The following is a 17,505-nucleotide window of genomic DNA, read 5'->3' as shown; positions in this document are numbered from 1 at the left end:
CTCATTATTAATTGTGTACACTCACTCACGATTTATTCACCCTTTTTTTTTGATAGAAACAAAAAGGACAGGGCATCACACACGGTCTACAGTACACAGGATTTCTCTCCACAGCTCCGAGCGTCAGTGCTCACTCTAGCTCATGAATTCAATCATTTATGCTTACATGTGGAAATAATAATAATAATAATAATAATAAATAAAATAATAATAATAATAATTATAATAATAATAATAATAAAAGGTAAATAAAGCATAAAATAGTCTCAAATAAATTAATTAAATAAAAAACAGTATATAAAATATATACATCAGCAAATAACAAAAATATATATTAAGAAAAAGGGACTTTAATATGTGCAGCAATTTACCTCATTTTTCCCACTCACATCAACTCATTTTATATGTTTCTACAATAAACTATGCCAAAAAACTCATAACAGACATACCTTTTTTTGATAGAAACAAAAAGAACAGGGCGTCACACACAGTCCACAGTACACAGGATATCTCTCCACTACAGAATAAAGAAACAAATAATGCACACTCATATTAATGCCATGTATATATATATATATATATATATATATATATATATATATATATATATATATATATATATATATATGTATATATATATATATTTATATACATATATATATTTATATACATATTAATGCCACATGACACAAGATGTATATATATACATATTAATGTCACATGACACAAGATGTATATATATACATATTAATGTCACATGACACAAGATGAATATATATACATATTAATGTCACATGACACAAGATGTATATATATACATATTAATGCCACATGACACAAGATGTATATATATACATATTAACGTCACATGACACAAGATGTATATATATACATATTAATGTCACATGACACAAGATGTATATATATACATATTAATGTCACATGACACAAGATGTATATATATACATATTAATGTCACATGACACAAGATGTATATATATACATATTAACGTCACATGACACAAGATGTATATATATACATATTAATGTCACATGACACAAGATGTATATATATACATATTAATGTCACATGACACAAGATGAATATATATACATATTAATGTCACATGACACAAGATGTATATATATACATATTAATGCCACATGACACAAGATGTATATACATACATATTAATGCCACATGACACAAGATGTATATATATACATATTAACGTCACATGACACAAGATGTATATATATATATATTAATGTCACATGACACAAGATGTATATATATACATATTAATGTCACATGACACAAGATGTATATATATACATATTAATGTCACATGACACAAGATGTATATATATATATACATATTAATGTCACATGACACAAGATGTATATATATATACATATTAATGCCACATGACACAAGATGTATATATATATTAGGGATGTCCCGATCCGATATTTGGATCGGATCGGGCGCCGATATTTGCAAAAAAATGCGTATCGGCAAGGCATGGGAAAATGCCGATCCAGATCCAGTTTAAAAAAAACTCCGGTCCTTGTTTTCCAGCGCACCGATTTAAATAATATATTCCACTTTTCTGCTGCTCCCTAAGTTCCGTTCCGCATTTTCCAGCACACCTTCAACACATCCACAGGTCTGTGGATTCTCACGCAGTTGCTTTTAGCTGCTGGCATTACACGACAGGCTCTTCTCACTCTTTCCTGTGTCTCCCTCTCACAGACAGCAAGCGCACCTTCTTACACACGTCACATACTGTCACGTCATACGTCACATGCTGTCACGTCATACGTCACATACTGTCACGTCATACGTCACGTCATACGTCACATACATAAACGTCCTCTCCCAGCAGAGAGGTAGCAGCATGGCTAACGTTAGCTGTGATGCTAGCGCAGCCGGGCTAGCAAACTTCCCTCTAGGGTGCGCACCTGTGCAATTGCGCACTGCAAATCTATGCCACGCACAAAATCAAATAAAAAAATAAGCGCATAACAATTTTCGACACACGGACACGACAGAGAAAACAGTTTTCGTCATCATTGTTCAAATATTGTAAAGTCTGTCGAGACGCTTATCTCCATTCGGTGCCACACGTCCACACCATCAAAATGCCGAGGCAAACATTTCCACATCAACACCGTATGAAAAAAATAGTGATTTTTTTAGTTGTGATTTCCTTCTCTGCATGAAAGTTCAAAAGTAGCATATATTAATGCAGTATGAAGAAGAATGTTTTAATGTAGACACATAAAATCATACTGCTGTGATTATATGCATCAAGTGTTCATTCAAGGCTAAGGCAAAATATCGAGATATATATCGTGTATCGCAATATGGCCTTAAAATATCACAATATTAAAAAAAGGCCATATCGCCCAGCCCTAGTTCAATGATGCCATTTCTGTTTGTCATGTATAATTTTGTCTATTTTGTGTTTATCCTTGAATAAACAGGTCAGTTTCTTGTTACCAACCATTGTGTATTATTCAAACTCCCCTAATTCAGCTAGCTAGTTGTTATCAAGAGTACTAAAACCCTTTTCAACATGATTCTGACAACTAAGTAGGCTAAATAACTTTAAACTTTAATACATGCTCGGATAGGCCAGTATCTGTCAGTATCGGTATCGGATCGGAAGTGCAAAAACAATATCGGTATCGGATCGGAAGTGCAAAAACCTGGATCGGGACATCCCTAATATATATACATATTAATGTCACATGACACAATATGTATATATATAAATATTAATGTCACATGACACAAGATGTATATATATACATATTAATGTCACATGACACAAGATGTATATATATATATATATTAATGTCACATGACACAAGATGTATATATATATATATTAATGTCACATGACACAAGATGTATATATATACATATTAATGTCACATGACACAAGATGTATATATATATATATTAATGTCACATGACACAAGATGTATATATATACATATTAATGTCACATGACACAAGATGTATATATATATATATTAATGTCACATGACACAAGATGTATATATATACTGTACATATTAATGTCACATGACACAATATTTATATATACATATTAATGTCACATGACACAAGATGTGTATATATATACATATTAATGTCACATGACACAAGATGTGTATATATATACATATTAATGTCACATGACACAAGATGTATATATATACATATTAATGTCACATGACACAAGATGTATATATATATATATACATATTAATGTCACATGACACAAGATGTATATATATACATATTAATGTCACATGACACAAGATGTATATATATACATATTAATGTCACATGACACAAGATGTATATATATACATATTAATGTCACATGACACAAGATGTATATATATACATATTAATGTCACATGACACAAGATGTATATGTATACATATTAATGTCACATGACACAAGATGTATATATATACATATTAATGTCATATGACACAAGCTGTATATATATACATATTAATGTCACATGACACAAGATGTATATATATACATATTAATGTCACATGACACAAGATGTATATATATATATATATTAATGTCACATGACACAAGATGTATATATATACATATTAATGTCACATGACACAAGATGTATATATATACATATTAATGTCACATGACACAAGATGTATATATATACATATTAATGTCACATGACACAAGATGTATATATATACATATTAATGTCACATGATACAAGATGTATATATATACATATTAATGTCACATGACACAAGATGTATATATATACATATTAATGTCACATGACACAAGATGTATATATATACATATTAATGTCACATGACACAAGATGTATATATATACATATTAATGTCACATGACACAAGATGTATATATATATATACATAATAATGTCACATGACACAAGATGTATATATATATACATATTAATGTCACATGACACAAGATGTATATATATATACATATTAATGTCACATGACACAAGATGTATATATATACATATTAATGTCACATGACACAAGATGTGTATATATATACATATTAATGTCACATGACACAAGATGTATATATATATACATAATAATGTCACATGACACAAGATGTATATATATATACATATTAATGTCACATGACACAAGATGTATATATATATACATATTAATGTCACATGACACAAGATGTATATATATATATACATAATAATGTCACATGACACAAGATGTATATATATATACATATTAATGTCACATGACACAAGATGTATATATATATACATATTAATGTCACATGACACAAGATGTATATATATACATATTAATGTCACATGACACAAGATGTGTATATATATACATATTAATGTCACATGACACAAGATGTATATATATATACATAATAATGTCACATGACACAAGATGTATATATATATACATATTAATGTCACATGACACAAGATGTATATATATATACATATTAATGTCACATGACACAAGATGTATATATATACATATTAATGTCACATGACACAAGATGTGTATATATATACATATTAATGTCACATGACACAAGATGTATATATATATATATATATACATACATATTAATGTCACATGACACAAGATGTATATATATATACATATTAATGTCACATGACACAAGATGTATATATATATACATATTAATGTCACATGACACAAGATGTATATATATACATATTAATGTCACATGACACAAGATGTATATATATACATATTAATGTCACATGACACAAGATGTATATATATAAATATTAATGTCACATGACACAAGATGTATATATATACATATTAATGTCATATGACACAAGCTGTATATATATACATATTAATGTCACATGACACAAGATGTATATATATACATATTAATGTCACATGACACAAGATGTATATATATATATATATTAATGTCACATGACACAAGATGTATATATATACATATTAATGTCACATGACACAAGATGTATATATATACATATTAATGTCACATGACACAAGATGTATATATATACATATTAATGTCACATGACACAAGATGTATATATATACATATTAATGTCACATGATACAAGATGTATATATATACATATTAATGTCACATGACACAAGATGTATATATATACATATTAATGTCACATGACACAAGATGTATATATATACATATTAATGTCACATGACACAAGATGTATATATATACATATTAATGTCACATGACACAAGATGTATATATATATATACATAATAATGTCACATGACACAAGATGTATATATATATACATATTAATGTCACATGACACAAGATGTATATATATATACATATTAATGTCACATGACACAAGATGTATATATATACATATTAATGTCACATGACACAAGATGTGTATATATATACATATTAATGTCACATGACACAAGATGTATATATATATACATAATAATGTCACATGACACAAGATGTATATATATATACATATTAATGTCACATGACACAAGATGTATATATATATACATATTAATGTCACATGACACAAGATGTATATATATACATATTAATGTCACATGACACAAGATGTGTATATATATACATATTAATGTCACATGACACAAGATGTATATATATATATATATATACATACATATTAATGTCACATGACACAAGATGTATATATATATACATATTAATGTCACATGACACAAGATGTATATATATATACATATTAATGTCACATGACACAAGATGTATATATATACATATTAATGTCACATGACACAAGATGTATATATATACATATTAATGTCACATGACACAAGATGTATATATATAAATATTAATGTCACATGACACAAGATGTGTATATATATATATACACATATTAATGTCACATGACACAAGATGTATATATATACATATTAATGTCACATGACACAAGATGTGTATATATATATATACATATTAATGTCACATGACACAAGATGTATATATATATATATATATATATATATATACATATTAATGTCACATGACACAAGATGTATATATATATACATATTAATGTCACATGACACAAGATGTATATATATATACATATTAATGTCACATGACACAAGATGTATATATATACATATTAATGTCACATGACACAAGATGTATATATATAAATATTAATGTCACATGACACAAGATGTGTATATATATATATATATATACATATTAATGTCACATGACACAAGATGTATATATATATACATATTAATGTCACATGACACAAGATGTATATATATACATATTAATGTCACATGACACAAGATGTGTATATATATATATTAATGTCACATGACACAAGATGTCCAATCAGACACGCAGCGGAGTTTTTCACCCGTGCGCAAACTCACGAGACCAAGAAACCCCGTAATAAGTGCCGCTAGCATTAAGCTAACCCACACATCATTTAGCATATAAAAGTACGGTTTTTACAACAATTTAAGAAACAGAAAGTTCGGGAATTCAACCCACGTGCTTAACAGCACGTCACAAGACAGTGTGCATTCTTATCAAATACTTTAAGAGCGACAAGCAAAAAGTGAATAAAGAAATAAAGGGAGAGAGACATAAACGTGACTTACCAGCTCCGAGTGAAGCTGCTCATTCTTATCAAATACTCTTAGAGCGACAAACAAAAGGTTTATAAAGACATAAAGGGAGAGAGACATAAACATGACTTACCAGCTCGGAGCGTCAGCGCTCACTGAAGCTGCTCACACACGTGTGACACCAAATCACTCCCCAGGGGAACAAAAAGCTATGTAAGGAAAATAATAGAGTGGAACCTATTTACAGTAAGATACACTTTTGAGGAAGTTCACAACAGAAAGTGATGTGAATAAATGACCAAAAATAAAATAAAATAAAATAAAATTTAGCTCGGCTACATACACTCACTATTATACGCGTACACTCACTATTGTATGTGTACACTCACTAATATACACATACACTCACTATTATACGCGCACACTCACTATTATATGCGTACACTCATTATTATATGCATACACTCACTATTATACGCGTACACTCACTATTGTATGTGTACACTCACTAATATACACGTACACTCACTATTATACGCGTACACTCACTATTATATGCGTACACTCACTATTATACGCGTACACTCACTATTATACGCGTGCACTCACTACTATACACGTACACTCACTATTATACACGTACACTCACTATTATATGTATACACTATTATACACGTCCACTCACTATTATACATGTACACTCACTATTATATGTGTACACTCAGTATTATACACGTGCACTCACTCTTATACACATACACGCAGTATTATACACGTACACTCACTATTATACACGTACACTCACTATTATACACGTACACTCACTATTATACGCGTGCACTCACTACTATACACATACACTCACTATTATACACATACACTCACTATTATATGTGTACACTCACTATTATATGTGTATACTCACATTATACACGTACACTTACTATTATACGCGAGCCCTCACTATTATACACGTACACTCACTATTATACACGTACACTCACTATTATACACGTGCACTCACTTTTAGAAGCGTACACTCACTATTACACACGTACACTCACTATTATACACGTGCACTCACTATTATAAGTGTACACTCACTATTATACACGTACACTCACTATTATAAGTGTACACTCACTATTATACACGTACACTCACTATTATACGCGTGCACTCACTATTATAAGCGTACACTCACTATTATACGTGTACACTCACTAGTACATGCGGCCCCCTGAGGGCAGCCATGATCAGGACGTGGTCCTCAAAAAAACCCGAGTTTGACACCTGATTCTAGAAGGTTCTAAAATGATGGAAAACAAAGCGCTTGCAATCTTCTAGAAGACAAAACAACTGTAATATTAATATTAAATGGTGGTGGGGGGGGTGTCTTTTTCTTGTAGCAGCACCCCCGCCCCCATGAAACACACACACACACACACACACACACACCACACACACACACATAGCGAGACAGAGGCGTGCATGAGAAGTGGACTTAAGGACCACCAAGAACCCCCCCCCCCCCCCCCCCACCACCACCACCACCACCACCACCACGCACGCACGCACACACACACACACACACACACACACACACACACACACACACACACATTTGGACAGCATCAGTCTTTTAATGGCAATAAAAATGTCAAAAAAGAGGAATAACAATGTTCATAATTTGTATTACATTTTAATTATAAAGATAAATATTTATTTTAATATTCTTCCACTAAAAGTCATTTTTCCTTTACAATCTACACAAAAAAGTAAATTCATGTTGCTAAATAGAGGAATTGATAAGAATATAAATAATGTACACATTCATAGAAAAGTGGAACACCGAGTAATATTTGTTTTAATTTCAAAAGAAAACTTGTATATCTTTTTTGTCTTTGTTTTGTTTCGCTTTTTTTTTTTTTATTTCCACGGCCTGATCCCCACGCCACGTCACGTCACTCGCCGCATTAATGATCACGTAATTAATCGCATTACGAGCGTCTTCATGCAGATTATTCACAATGAAACATCCTTATTCGTGGAAGACGTGTCTCATTCCAGTCCAAATCATCCGATCCATTTTTACACTTTTATTTGGGCTAAAATGCCCACATGAAATACAAGTAAAGTCACGCACATATTTACATTTTTCATTCTACAATTGCACCGATTTTAATTCTACAATTGCATCATTTTTAATTCTACAATTGCATCATTTTTAATTCTACAATTGCATCATTTTTAATTCTACAATTGCGTCATTTTTAATTCTACAATTGCATCATTTTTAATGACTGCAAATAAGAGAAGGCTACAGGCTGACCGTTGACCCTGCGCGCGCACACCCACGTTGACACGCACGCGCACCAGGGCAAAAGTTGGACGCAAAGTTGACGCGCGCGTCCGTTTAGCCCTTCAGGTGCGCGTGTGTGCACGTGAACTTCGGCGAAGTGAAGAGGAAGCGCGTGCACGTACCTGCGTGAGACATAGAGGAGAGTACATGTCTGGTCCACGGTGCGCGTGCTCGTGCTGCGTGCGTGAGAAAGACAGAGTGGGGGGGGGGGGGGGGGGGGGGGCGTGGAGCCCTCCTGTTGCCCCCCGAACTTCTCACATGTCCAAGTTGGGCTGAACTTTGACCTTACACGCGCCCTGCGGCGGACCTGTTAGAGGCCCGCGGCCGTCCGCCGTGGAACATGTCAGCTCCGGGACATAAAGAAGAAAAAGTCCCGTTAGAGAAGTGCAAAGTGCCGCGGAGGAGGACGGAGAGTCCGCTGTAGCGCCACCGGGCGAAGCTCCGCGACGTCCCGAACCGGCATGTCACAACTCGCCTATCCGCCCGGCGGTGCGCTGTAGTCGGCGTGCGGCGCTGCGGAGCCCCGGGGAAGCAGCCAGGAGCGGGGGGAGGAAAAAAAAAAAGGCAGCCGGGATCGCTGCGCTTCCGCTCGGCCGTCTCGCCTCTGAGCGCCCGCTGACTGCGCGGAGGATTTATAGGAGGAGCACCGCCTCCTCAATAATGCTGCTGGGCTGCTGGGCTGCTGGGCTGCCTGCTGACTGACTGACTGACTGACTGACTGACCGGGACCGACACCGGGACCGGGACCGGGACCTCCGCTCCCCGCCAGAGGACAGTGCGAGTGCGCGGTCCTGCAGCAGAGCTGATCACACACGGACTATCGATCTAGGCGCGTGCGCGCGGGCGTGCGTGTGAGTGCATTAAGTGATTGTGGCCTCGCTGCTCAACTTGGACAACAACTCAAGTGCTCTAGGTCTGGGTTCTAGACGTCATCACTCAACAGGAGGACGACTCTCGGTGACCTGTGACCTCTGGCGGATCTTACAGGTGCATCATGGGACATGCCGACGTCACATGCCTAAACTGATTACAGCGTCCACCTGGACTCAGGTGATGCTCACTTCCTGTTTGTGTCATGTGACACTATTTACTCCCGTTTACACCTCTCGTGGTCAGTCAGCTCACGCCGACTTCCTGTCGGAAAGCCAAGATGGCGACCTGTCGGTTCGACGCCATCGGCGACCGTGATGGGTGACCAAGGTTTTTGGCAAGCTTTTCAAATTAAGAGCGTGCGTACGTGTCGCAGTAGACAGACAAAGGAGGAGAAGAGTTGACGGTGCGACTCCCACCCTACCCTGTAATAAAAATATTACAATAAAAGTTGTCATTTTACTCAACGCAAGTCAAAATTTGACAAGAAAAAGTGAACATTTGTGCAATATTATGATACAAGTTGGAATTTTACTAGAAAAGCTTAAAATGTTGGCAATTTTATGAAAAGTCGTCATTTTACTCGACAAAAGTCACAATTTTATTAGAAAACTTTAAAATGTTGGCAACGATATAATAATAATCTGAATTTTACTTGGCCTAAACTGATTACAGCGTCCACCTGCACTCAGGTGATGCTCACTTCCTGTTTGTGTCATGTGACACTATTTACTCCTGTTTACACCTCTCGTGGTCAGTCACGTTACGATGACTTCCTGTTGGAAAGCCAAGATGGCGACCTGTCGGTTCGACGCCATCGGCGACCGTGATGGGTAACCAAGGATTTTGGCAAGCTTTTCAAATTAAGAGCGTGCGTACGTGTCGCAGTAGACAAACAAAGGAGGAGAAGAGTTGATGGTGCGACTCCCACCCTACCTTGTAATGAAAATATTGTAATAAAAGTTGTCATTTTACTCAACGCAAGTCAAAATGTGATTAGAAAAAGTGAACATTTGTGCAATATTATGATACAAGTTGTAATTTTACTCAATAACAGTCACAATTTTACAAGAAAAGCTTAAAATGTTAGCAATGTTATGAAAAGTCGTCATTTTACTCGACAAAAGTCACCATTTTATAAGAAAACTTTAAAATGTTGGCAACATTATAATAATAATCTGAATTTTACTTGGCCTAAACTGATTACAGCGTCCACCTGCACTCAGGTGATGCTCACTTCCTGTTTGTGTCATGTGACACTATTTACTCCCGTTTCCCGCTCTCGTGGTCAGTCACGTTACGATGACTTCCTGTTGGAAACCCTGCCCGGCAACACAAGATGGCGACCTGTCAGTTCGATGCCATCGGCGACCGTGATGGGTAACCAAGTCGCAAGTTGGCGAGCTTTTCAAATTAAGAGCGTGCGTACGTGTCACAGTAGACAGACAAAGAAAGGAGGAGAAGAGTTGACGGTGCGACTCCCACCCTCCAGCATGGACCAATCACACGTGAGCTGCAATGTAAAAAAGTGAGCATGGACGTCGCCATGGAGACGGGCTGATGTTGGCAGCCGTTTGGGCAAAAAGATACACAAAGTGTGTTTGTGTGTGTGTGTGTGTGTGTGTGTGTGTGTGTGTGTGTGTGTGTGTGTGTGTGTGTGTGTGTGTGTGTGTGTGTGTGTGTGAGAGAGACGGGGGATGGGCTCCACCTGCTCCCACTGAGGCGCTGCCAGGCTGGACCCACGCCAACAGAACCAGCGGGCCTGAAGCCTCGCCAAGCTCGCTCGCCCAGAGAGAGAGAAGAAACAAGGGCGAGGAGGAGGAGGAAGAAAATAAGGTCAGGAAGCAGGAAACAAAAACAAGTCCAAAAGTGAAGAAGAAGAACTTAACAAGAACGAGGATGAGTGACAGCTCAGCACAAGTTAGCATGGAGGCTAAAGGTCAACAGCGAGACCACATCCAGCACCAGAACCTCTCAGAACCACAACCACAAGTCCACTTCAAGCAGTCAAGCAAAGCCCACTGCCGTGGGTGTGTGTGTGTGTGTGTGTGTGTGTGTGGGTGTGTGTGTGTGTGTATGTGTGAGTGTGCGTGCGTGCGTGTGTGTGCGTGTGCGTGTGTGCGTGTGTGTGTGTGTGTGTGTGTGTGTGTATGCATGTATGTGTGTGTGCGTGTGTGTGTGTGAGTAAGTGTGTGTGTGCATGTGTGTGTGTGCGTGCGTGTGCGTATGTGTGTATGCGTGCGTGTGTGTGTGTGTATGTGTGCGTGTATGTGTGCGTGTGTGCGTGTGTGTGTGTGTGCGTGTGTGCGTGTATGTGTGCGTGTATGTGTGCGTGTGTGCGTGCGTGCATACGTGCGCGTGCGTGTGTGTGTGTGTTTGTGAGGATGAAACAGGAAGCAGTTGTGTGGTGAAGTGATGAACAGATGGCCTGGCAGAACATGGGGAGAGGCCGGAACCCCCCCACCCCCCAACTGAATTTCATTGATGAGAGAAAGTGTGTGTGTGTGTGTGTGTGTGTGTGTGTGTGTGTGTGTGTGTGTGTGTGTGTGTGTGTGTGTCACATATGTCCTCGTGCAAAAACATGGGGTGAGCAGCAGCCAATAGGAAGACAGCGTGTCATAGTGTCTCCGTCTTTATGGCACATATTCAAACGGACTTCATGGAAGATGACTTTTGAACCTTTGAAAAAAAAGAATCACGTTCCTAACTTGAGTGGAACCTTGAAAGTGGAACCCCCTCAAAAACTAACTTGAGTGGAACCTTGGAAGTGGAACCCCCTCCAAAACTAACTTGAGAGGAACCTTGGAAGTGGAACCCCCTCAAAAACTAACTCGAGAGGAACCTTGGAAGTGGAACCCCCTCAAAAACTAACTCGAGAGGAACCTTGGAAGTGGAACCCCCTCAGAAACTAACTTGAGTGGAACCTTGGAAGTGGAACCCCCTCAAAAACTAACTTGAGTGGAACCTTGGAAGTGGAACCCCCTCAAAAACTAACTCGAGTGGAACCTTGGAAGTGGAACCCCCTCAAAAACTAACTTGAGTGGAACCTTGGAAGTGGAACCCCCTCAAAAACTAACTCGAGTGGAACCTTGGAAGTGGAACCCCCTCAAAAACTAACTTGAGTGGAACCTTGGAAGTGGAACCCCCACAATAACTAACTTGAGTGGAACCCCCTCCAAAACTAACTTGAGAGGAACCTTGGAAGTGGAACCCCCTCAAAAACTAACTCGAGAGGAACCTTGGAAGTGGAACCCCCTCAGAAACTAACTTGAGTGGAACCTTGGAAGTGGAACCCCCTCAAAAACTAACTTGAGTGGAACCTTGGAAGTGGAACCCCCTCAAAAACTAACTCGAGTGGAACCTTGGAAGTGGAACCCCCTCAAAAACTAACTTGAGTGGAACCTTGGAAGTGGAACCCCCTCAAAAACTAACTCGAGTGGAACCTTGGAAGTGGAACCCCCTCAAAAACTAACTTGAGTGGAACCTTGGAAGTGGAACCCCCACAAAAACTAACTTGAGTGGAACCTTGGAAGTGGAACCCCCTTAAAAAATTAACTTGAGTGGAACTTTGGAAGGGGAACCCCCTCAAAAACTAACTTGAGTGGAACTTTGGAAGTGGAACCCCCACAAAAACTAACTTGAGTGGAACTTTGGAAGTGGAACCCCCACAAAAACTAACTTGAGCGGAACCTTGGAAGTAGAACCCCCTCCAAAACTAACTTGAGTGGAACCTTGGAAGTGGAAACCCCCTCAAAAACTAACTTGAGTGGAACCTTGGAAGTGGAACCCCCTCCAAAACTAACTTGAGTGGAACCTTGGAAGTGGAACCCCTTCATAAACTAACTTGAGTGGAACCTTAGAAGTGGAACCCCCTCAAAAACTAACTTGATTGGAACCTTGGTAGTGGAACCCCCACAAAAACTAACTTGAGTGGAAGCTTGGAAGTGGAACCCCCTCAAAAACTAACTCGAGAGGAACCTTGGAAGTGGAACCCCCTCAGAAACTAACTTGAGTGGAACCTTGGAAGTGGAACCCCCTCATAAACTAACTTGAGTGGAACCTTGGAAGTGGAACCCCCTCATAAACTAACTTGAGTGGAACCCCCTCAAAAACTAACTCGAGTGGAACCTTGGCAGTGGAACCCCCTCAAAAAGTAACTTGAGTGGAACCTTGGAAGTGGAACCCCCTCAAAAACTAACTTGAGTGGAACCTTGGAAGTGGAACCCCCACGAAAACTAACTTGAGTGGAACCTTGGTAGTGGAACCCCCATAAAAACTAACTTGAGTGGAACCTTGGAAGTGGAACCCCCACAAAAACTAACTTGAGTGGAACCCCCTCATACAAAGTGTGTGTGACTTTTGTGAAGAAGTGCTGGGAGCGACTTCAGGTCAGCCTCTAACCAACAATAGGAAACGTGTGACAATGAAATCCTTATTCACGCACACTTTTACCAGTAACACTTTATTTTACACTAAATAAACATTTGACGGCGGCCACAGCTTGACCCCGGAACGGATTATTTATTTTTATTTCTACTTTATAAGAACCATTGTTTACAAACACTTCATAAATTGCCAGCTGGCTCCAGTCATGTGACCTGATGCACATTAACAAGGCTGATGATGACATGACATGACACACACACACACACACACACACACACACACACACACACACACACACACACACACACACACACACACACACAAATAGTAACAGACGTGTAGTCACTCCCCAAACACAACTGAAAGCAATAGAGGACACCTGCCAGATGTTCACGTAAAAACAACGTGCACACACAGCTGGAGACACGCACACACACACACACACACACACACACACACACACACACACACACACACACACACACACACACACACACACACACACACACACACACACACAGACACACACACACGTGCACAGTAAAGCAGTGTTTCCTGAGTAAGTGTTGGGCGGCCAACAGAAGAAAGCAGGGAGCTGGTGTTCCTCAGCTGTGTTGTGTTTATATCCTGTAGGCTGCAGTGGTGCTCACTTGTAATTCACTTTTTCACCACCTGTGGCAGTCACGACAATATGAAAGAAACAGAAGAAGACTGGAGCTTAAGTCTTAGAGAAGTTTCTTTCCGACCAAAAGTGGTGAATGAGTGATTTTATTCACTGCTTAGGTTAAGAAACATTCATTTTGTTCATTCTTTTAACACAACATAATTGACATGATCTGTTGTCAGTTATTTATGAGTTCCTTTCTATGCAGTATATTTGGTAAGTATTTGTTTTTCCAATCAGCCTGCTTTATGTGTTAAATAAATGATGTGTGATGAACACATGCTTTCATGTCATTTGACAAGCTTGTAAAGGTTAGATATAATCATTCAATATGAATACAACCAAAAATAAGATGACTAATTCAGTGTTAGTATTTGAGTGGGCCCCGGGCCCCTCTGTAGTGGAAAAGTCAGGCCCCCGAGGTGAAAAAGGTTAAGAAGCGCTACACCAAAGTATTGTGATACAAAGACAACAACAACAACAACAACAAAAAAACAATTGATGTGATTTTGAGGTGGTTGACCTTTCTGTGACCAGTGACCTTTGGTAACAGGAAGCTGAAGCGGGAGATTTCAAAATAAAGCTTTGGCGTGTGTTGTTGGAATGTATGTACCATGTATGGGACTGTCAAAACGGGGGGGGGGGGGGGGGGGGGGGGGGGGGCTCGTCTCCCATGGCGTGACTAACGTGAGGAGACGGCGCCAAGGTGGCCGCTATCTCCCTGCAACATGCGTGGCTCTTTGGGCCCCCCATCCTCTTTCATGTCTTCACTCGACACTGGCAGGGAGAGGGTTGTAAAAACTATAATAATAATAATAATAAGTTATATTTAAATATATATTATTTATATTTACTGATAGTTGCCATTAATACAAGCGACTTGACGGAGGCTGCTTGTATTCTCAGTGTAATGTCTCCCTCTAGCGGATGCTTGCTGCTATTACATCCCATCACATTACATTGCATTAGTAGCAACATGAACCAAGCCAGCCTACAAAGCTCTTTTTTTAACCACAAACAAGTGAAAATAAACTGTTGCAAGCCGGAAATGAAAGGGTCGTGGCTTCCTTCGGTGGTGAGTGTGTGTGTGGGGGGGTGTGTATGTGTGTGTGTGTGGGGGGTGTGTATGTGTGAGTGTGTTCTTCTATTTCTACCCTTCTTGAGACATGAAGAAGAATAGAATAGAATGGACTTTATTGTCATTATATTTGCATATAACGAGATTAAGGACTCCAATTTAAGGTGCGGTAGTGGAAACAAATATGGAATAAAAATAAATCACACAAGTAGTAATAAAGATAAAAAGTAAGAATTTAAATAAACACCATAAGCAATCATGTACAATATACAAAATACTGTACAATATACAGAACAATACAAGAGTATTGGAGTAATAAAGTAACAATAACAAACAGTGTCACGGAAAGGAAGGAAAAGTATCTTCCATATGAGGAGGTGTGAACAAGTGATGACATAAATCAATAACATTGCATCTAATAGACAATGTCTCATTTGTGGTGACATCTATCAACATGAGGGTGGTCCCAAAAAGGAGGGATTTTTATCATTGTTGCTTTTAAAAGTGCTCCCCCCTCTGGTCAACATATGAAATAACAAGTGTGCGTAAACATTTGAAATGCTCCCGCTTTGGCCAAAATTAATAAAATAAATATGTATATTGAGGCATACTCAACTTTAATCAAATCAACTTTATTTATAAAGCACATTTAAAATGTGTAAACTGTTAAACTGTAATTACTTGAAGTAAATAATTAATATTAAAAACCAATTACAAACAAAATATATTTTTTTAATTAAAAATAACTAAAAGCAGTCTTTTTCTCACAACTTCACACTTCTTATAAAATTGGGAACAATTTCTCATATTCTTTCTGTTTCTGTAATATTGCAATATTTTCTCGTAAATCTATGACTTTTTTTTAGGTAACATTATTACTTTTTACTGCAAAATGGTGACATTTGTCATATAAAATTCTGACTTTTATCACAATATTGCCAATTGTTTTGTTGTTCTTGTAAAACATTTTTTGAGTAAAATGATGACTTTTGCCATCATTTTTCCAAGTAAAATTTCAATTATTATTATAATATTGCCAACATTTTAAAGTTTTATTATAAAATGGTGACTTTTGTCGAGTAAAATTACGACTCTTTTCATAAAATTGCCAACATTTTAAGCTTTTCTAGTAAAATTGAGACTGTTATTGAGTAAAATTGTATCATAATATTGCACAAATGTTCACTTTTTCTTGTAAAATCCTGACTTGTGTTGAGTAAAATTACAACTTTTATTATAATACTGACAAAATTCTAGGTTTTTCTTATGAAATTGTGACCTTTTTCTTTTGAAATTCCAACTAATTTTTCACAACAAGCTTTTTTATATGTGCATAGTATGTATATATTATTCATGTTGTAAATACACTTCTTTATATATCTAGAAAGGCTGGTCCTAAAGAGGGAGGCAGGAAGGTAGCAAATACAAGAATGTGTGTGTGTGTGTGTGTGTGTGT

The 17,505-nt window shown here is 37.4% G+C and overlaps 1 protein-coding gene across 5 annotated transcripts in view; it reads right to left on the bottom strand.

Annotated features, from left to right (window-relative positions):
- nfia (nuclear factor I/A) overlaps positions 1 to 17,505 on the bottom strand; it is a 123,900-nt gene that overhangs the window by 92,151 nt on the left and 14,244 nt on the right. Inside the window, exon 1 of one of the 5 annotated variants that reach the window (XM_072915138.1) lies at positions 9,174 to 9,800. The exons of 3 other annotated variants lie outside the window; for them this stretch is intronic. In XM_072915138.1, coding sequence (XP_072771239.1) covers positions 9,174 to 9,200 — 27 coding nt within the window. In that variant the 5' untranslated portion in view covers positions 9,201 to 9,800. Of the gene's footprint in view, positions 1 to 6,822; positions 7,197 to 9,173; positions 9,801 to 17,505 lie in introns of those variants that run through there. One more of the 5 variants, XM_072915139.1, reaches the window with a different exon arrangement.

Source organism: Nerophis lumbriciformis, linkage group LG18 (assembly GCF_033978685.3).
Source record: "Nerophis lumbriciformis linkage group LG18, RoL_Nlum_v2.1, whole genome shotgun sequence".
In the NCBI taxonomy this organism is placed as follows: Eukaryota; Metazoa; Chordata; class Actinopteri; order Syngnathiformes; family Syngnathidae; genus Nerophis; species Nerophis lumbriciformis.
This window is presented reverse-complemented; position numbering and strand designations above follow the sequence as displayed.